The following is a 6,501-nucleotide window of genomic DNA, read 5'->3' on the forward strand; positions in this document are numbered from 1 at the left end:
GGTCAATTTTTCAAAATTGAGATTTATACATCATCTGAAAGCTGAATAAATAATCTTTCCATTGATGTATGGATGTAGGACAGGACAATATTTGGCCGAGATACAACTATTTGAAAATCTGGAATCTGAGGGTGCAAAAAAATCGAAATATTGACAAAATCTCCTTTAAAGTAGTCAAAATGAAGTTCTTAGCAATGCATATTACTAATAAAAAAATCAAGTTTTAATATATTTACAGTAGGAAATGTACAAAATATCTCCATGGAACATGATCTTTACTTAATATCCTAATGATTTTTGGCATAAAAGAAAAATCAATAAATTTGACCCATACAGTGTTTTTTTGGCTATTGCTACAAATATACCCCAGCGACTTAAGACTGGTTTTGTGGTCCAGGGTCACAAATGATAAAACCATCATGCTTTCATCTTGCCCTTATTTCTAACTCCTACATCTCACTTTACTCATCCTTCACTTTTCTCTCCTCTCTCCCTATTATTCTCTCATTCGTTTTCTCTTCCCAAAGTCTTCTTTTTTCACTCTTGTCATTTGCTACATTCCCTTTCTGTCACTCACATGGCCTCTCTCTCTCCTTCCCTGCATTCCTCTGGCTTCACTGCTCCTCTCTCTCCCCCCATGTCTCTCAGTACTTTGATGAAGAGCGGGATGATTATGAATCCCCCTATTATTATGAAGGAACTACGAGTGTCCCTCCCTCCGTCCCAGCCGTGGACCCCACCAAAGAGGTAAAGAGGGAGAGCGAAAGTGGAGTGAATCAGAAAAGAGAGGTGGAGAAAGAGACGGAGAGTAATAACTGGAATTGTGCAGAAAAGAATATTGTTAACATTTTAGATGCATTTCATAGTTTTTTCATCAGTATTTTTGTCTTTTTTTCTACGCATCCCGCTAACAAAGCAGATCAAACAAAATTTCTGGGAAATCTAAAAAAATAAGTTTTGCAGTTGTATGCAGTACTTCTCAATTAAAAGTATTTATTTAAAAGATGTTGACTGGAAAACAAGATAAAATATTGTAAACTGAGGCTGTAGGCTTTGGTTCTTACTTGAATATATACAATAGAAAATAGACATCTAAATATAGAGAAATCACAATATGGTATGCAAATAAATGAAAGAAGTAAGAGAAGTCAGTATGCAAATATTTCTATGACATTGCTGTGGGTTCAAATTGAAATTTTAAATTTCTTTAATGTATACAATGTATACATGGTTTTGACAAAAACCAATTGGACACAGAGAGTGTAATGTTAAACTCACCCGTCTCTTTCAATTGAGTACATTGGTCCTCTCCTTCCTGTTCACACCTGTCTCACATCGTCATGTGTGATGTCCCACCTCTCGTTTCACCTCGCCCATCACCTGTCACACTATATTGATGTTGCTTGTGTCATCTACATGTTGTCCTTTGTCATATATTTGTACCTGTATAGTGTCAGATTGTGTTGGTCAGTACATGATTGTGTGTATGTGGAATTTTAAGGGGCACTGGAGGCACAACACACACACACACACACACACACACACACTATATCACTCATTGATCATGGCCCCACTGTGTTAAACCAACAGCTCAAAAAGTCAAAAAATCTGATTTACTAAACAGAGAAAGTACTGTGTATAGATCCAAGTATGTATATTATATAGGATAAATTATATTTTATTCTATATTTATTCTATATCTAATTTATATTTATGAAAATTATAAGTTTATATTTACGTTTTTTAATTAAGTGTTTTTTTTTTAATTAATTTTTAAAATTATATATTCATTAGCTTGTTTAATTCTGATTTACCTTACTTTTTTTTAATGACATTTTTTCATATGAATTATTTTACGGAGGAAGTCGATATTTTTGTTAATTACTGCAATTCAGTAATTCTTCTTAGTAATTTAAGTAATAGATTTCAGTGTATGAGCCAATTCCAATATCATTTAGAATTTTCATGTGCATGTAAGTAAGGTCATTGCAACTTATTGATTTGATACTGACATGATAGCTCAGTTAAACAGTTCCACTTTACATTCTTCACAATTGCATGGAATTATTCTTCTTAAGTCTGATTTTTTTTTTTTTATTCTTATGTGTATTTGCATGTTTTTACATTTCACCTGTTGTGTGAGTAACAAAGCTTGTGAGTTCCCTTGTGTCACTCTGTGCTTTTATCATGTACAACAAGCGTCTGTGTCTATGTGTTTATTCATATCCATCTCTTCACTTTATAGGTTTACTTTCACTTTGGCCAACATTGTACTATCACTTATTTTTAGGGCTGTTTTTCTTACAGTCATCTCTTTATCTTGCGTGCTCACTGAGCTGTTTAAAGAGCTATTTTGTGTTTAACTGTGAGTATAGCTAACTTTTACTAGTTTAATTTAGCTCAGTATGTGTCAACTTGAGGATTAGTCTTTAATTAATATGCCTGTTTTATTCTCTGCAGTTTGCGCTTTTGCTATCATCTTAATCTGGGTAGTCTACGCCATTCATTCCTTTCATATTGATTAGTGTAATGAACAATATTTGAATAAGTATTACAATTTCTATGTTATTTGCTTAAACAGTTCCTTTAATGATTTGATACATGCTAGCAATGTCATTTTAATGGGATTATGAATGGTGTATTATGACTATGTCCCTTCCTTTCCTTTTTGTGCAGTTGGGCAGCACAGTGTACCAGCCATGCATCAGTTTTATCAGCAGATGCTATTTGAGCAAACTTTTCCCCAGTGCCTCACAGCGTTACGTCCCCATGCGCACAACATGCTGCTTTTTTAATGTGGAGATTGGCATTATTGGAGAAAACAGTATCAAATTGTTTATCTTTCTGTAGGTATTATATAGTTTACGAAGTCTAAACTTATGAAATTAATATAAACAACTAAATCTGACTTAGCTTCATACTGTATCCAGTAATGCCAGTAAAATCTCAGTCAGTGATTCAAGCACCAGTGATCTTAAATTCATTGTTGTCTCTCTCCCTTTTTCTGTCCATCCCCACTGCTTTCAATCCCACCCATCCCTGATGTCTTCCACTGTCTATCTCTCTCTCATTCACTCTCTTTTCATCAACGCCAACCTGACCATTTATGCTTTTAAATAAAAACAATATTAATCAAATAGGAGGGAAAGGCGAACAATGGAAAAGCTGATAAGTCAAAAACTGCCCCAGCCAAAGCTGCTCCAGCTAAAGCCAAGCAAACTTCAAAGCCAAAGGCCAAACCTACTGCTGCGCGAATCTTGATCCCAAAGTTAAAACCTACTTTAGCTTCTAAATTAGCATCTAAACCAAAAGCAACACCGGCCCCAAAGAATGACAACAAAAAGAAGGCAAACGACAATGGAAAAAATAACGGTCAAGCTAAAGTGAATGGGAAAGACAATAATGGTGATGCTAAAGCTAATGGTAAGGCTAAGGCTGGCAGCAATGGCAAAGCCAATAACAATGGCAATGGGAAGGCAGCTGTGGAGAAAAAAGCAAACGGAGAAGCTAAAGCTAATGGCAATGGTGCGAAAACAGCAAAGACTGAAAAGGCAGCAATAGCAACGAAATCAGAGACAACTGCGAAGAAAGCAGAGACCAAACCACAACCAGCCAAAGACAAAACAAAAGCCAATGCATCACCTGCAAAGCCTAAAGCGACCAAACCTGTGGTAGAAAAGGTTCCAACCAAAGTCACTAAAACTCAAAAACCTGTTGCTTTCAAACCCACCCCGCCTTTGCCTCTCCCTTCAAAGCCTAAGGTCTTGGATGTCAATAACATCAAATCAATGTCCAAAAATTTCCCAGCCTTCAACAAGGCTGCTGTGAGTGGCACGACCATGTCTTCTCCAGAAATACCCAAGAAGAAACCCACCAATGGTTATCAACAGGTACAAAATCAAGAGCCCGCGTTGGCTGTATTTCCAACCTCACCATCCTGGTAGTTCAGGACTGCGTTCATAAAGTATCTCAGAGGAAGTGTTGATCTGGGATTTGTCTTCATTGAAAATGTTGAAAAATCACAGATGCAACACATTCTCTGACGTGCTTTGTGAATAAGGTCCTACATCTGACCGTTCACGTTTTACAAACATTTTCAGTATTAATGTCATTCAAAACAGAATCAGGGAGGCGCAGAAGAACAAATAATGATTTTTTTTTTCAATTGTGTAAAAGTGTGTAAAACCATAAAGGTATCATGATGTTGGCCAGCTATGAGGTTGGAGACATACAGACCCACTGGATCTCCTCCACCCTTTCATATACCAAATGATCTATGTGATCATTTAGGATATGATAAGCGGTATAGACTGTGTTATCACCGCATGGCTATTTGTACAGTCTTTTGTCTGTCTTTCGTTTTATTTCCTTTCACTCCAAACCTACACTATCTAACCGGTTCGTTTTTAAAAAGTAGATCAGCAGGTAATGCCGATTAGAGCATGCATGATCAGTTAAGAAACATAAGAAGTCAGAGTCATTGGTAGAGCTCAATGTTACACATGACACAACGAGTCTCTTTCTTCGTCTCACTTTATGATTTCTGCCTGTTTCTCTTTTATGTGTTGTTTGTTAAATGCTGTCCTGTCAGTAGTATGTGAATGAAGCAGCTTCACAGAAAAGATCCTGTTTAAAACAGCAAATCTGTGACGCTGCACTCCATGATTATCAATTCTTTCTGTCTTTGTTGAAGATCTGAAATTGTGGACAAATGTCCGAATGTTGTTTACTACTGTTGTCAGTAGTGTTTCAATGGTCTGAGACTATTGACACCAACGTTAACAACTTTAACGTTTTGATCCAACTTGACTATATTTTATCCTTGACATGGCAATGTGGCTAATTAACCCAGATCAGGTTGAAAGGAAAATCTGGGACAGCAAATCTTGGCTATTAAAATAAGTTTTTCACAATGCAAAGGCTTATTACAAGATTTTTGATTCCAGTTGCAAAAGTTTCCTGTTCTGATTTTACTATAAGATCAATGGCGCTTTTGTGTGTCTGTTGGCAAAAACACATTGATCTTTTCTTTCTACAAGTTCATCAGACTTGAGCTTGTTTCATACTAATCAATCTCTCCCCTTCATATCTGCTTACCTCCTCCCCAACCCACCCATCTCTCGGCCTCCTCCAATCAGGACGTAGATCCTGCTTACTCAGAGGCTGACCACACCCCCACAGAGACTGATTATTATTACACAGTAGAAGAAGAAGCGAGCCCACAGCCAGAGAGCGATCTGACTGGATATGAAGAAACCATTAACCAGGTAACCCACACCCATAGAAATCTGAGAGACATGGAGCTGAAAACAGTCTCTCCGTTACTCTAAATCATTACACTGGAGGTGAGACCAGCCTGTGTATGTTTTACCTTAACAATTAACCATTCTGCAGCCACCTGTGCCATGATAAGTGCTGTACTTAACTGCAAAATGAATGCATAGCATCCATTTTTATCAGATATTCTTTTGTGATTCTAAAACTGCCTCAAGATTTTCTCCTTGTTCTTATATCAAAACTTTACATGACGACGCAATCTTGACATAAGAACGGAAATCTTGAGAAACAGAGATCACAAAAAAAATGGTACAATACCATGCATTCATTGCCGGACAGTTTCTTTTGAGTTATTTTTTTTGGATGCAGACACTGCCAATATGTAAGCTCTGAGAAACTGATCAACTTAAAAACTGAGCAACTAAGTAAGTGGGTTAGTTATGGATAGACCTAACTAAACCTTTTTTTTGTCTAGAGGGGGACTTTTTGTATTGGTCAGGTTTGTATTTAAGAATAAACAAGATGTTTAGTAATAGTTTGGAAATGGACATGGCCAGAAAATTTAAATGAAAGAGTCAACAATACAATGGTAAGAGACTAGTAGGAAGTAGTGCTTTAGTTTTTGCCTCAAAGTAGGTGTGTTGCCATAGACCTGAGTGATTCTGTGGTCTCATTTTGAAATTAATTTACTGATTCATTAACAATATTGGAAAATACACCAGCAAAAGGATTTAAATTTTATCTTGAGGCACAACGCTCATAATTATGGTCTCACATTTTGTCAATGTCTTTATGATGGAGAAGAAACGGACAAGTGCTTTCTCAAGGCCCATTCACATCAGAGACAATAACTATAATTATACATTTTTAATAATCGTTCTAATTCTGAGTCGACAACACAACTATAACAACAACAACACAGAGGAATGATATCATAGGAATCACTTTAATAACAATTTTTACCAGGTAATGAATGATAAAAATATTTACAGTCAGAATCTTTTCGACTTTAAAGAGCTTGAGCATTTTAAGTGTGTAATTGTAAGGGAAGTCATGGCCCAATGGTTAGAGAGTCGGACTCGTAACCCAAGGTTGCGGGTTCAAGTCTCATACCGGCAGGGATTGTGGGTGGGGGGGAGTGAATGTACAGCGCTCTCTCCAACCTTCAATACCACGACTGAGGTGCCCTTGAGCAAGGCACCGAACCCCCAACTGCTCCCCGGG

General features: G+C 36.9%; 1 protein-coding gene across 1 annotated transcript in view; it reads left to right on the forward strand.

Moving 5' to 3' along the window:
• Window positions 1–3,828, forward strand: part of LOC107694750 (collagen alpha-3(V) chain-like) — a 34,317-nt gene extending 30,489 nt beyond the window's left edge. The window contains exons 7-8 of the mRNA XM_016494430.1: window positions 3,141–3,761; window positions 3,808–3,828. Of these exons, the coding sequence (XP_016349916.1) occupies window positions 3,141–3,761; window positions 3,808–3,828 (642 nt within the window). The remainder of the gene's footprint in view (window positions 1–3,140; window positions 3,762–3,807) is intronic.
• The last annotated feature ends 2,673 nt before the right edge of the window (window positions 3,829–6,501 follow it).

Source organism: Sinocyclocheilus anshuiensis, unplaced genomic scaffold (genome assembly GCF_001515605.1).
Source record: "Sinocyclocheilus anshuiensis isolate Anshui unplaced genomic scaffold, SAMN03320099.WGS_v1.1 scaffold1497, whole genome shotgun sequence".
NCBI classification, from domain to species: domain Eukaryota; kingdom Metazoa; phylum Chordata; class Actinopteri; order Cypriniformes; family Cyprinidae; genus Sinocyclocheilus; species Sinocyclocheilus anshuiensis.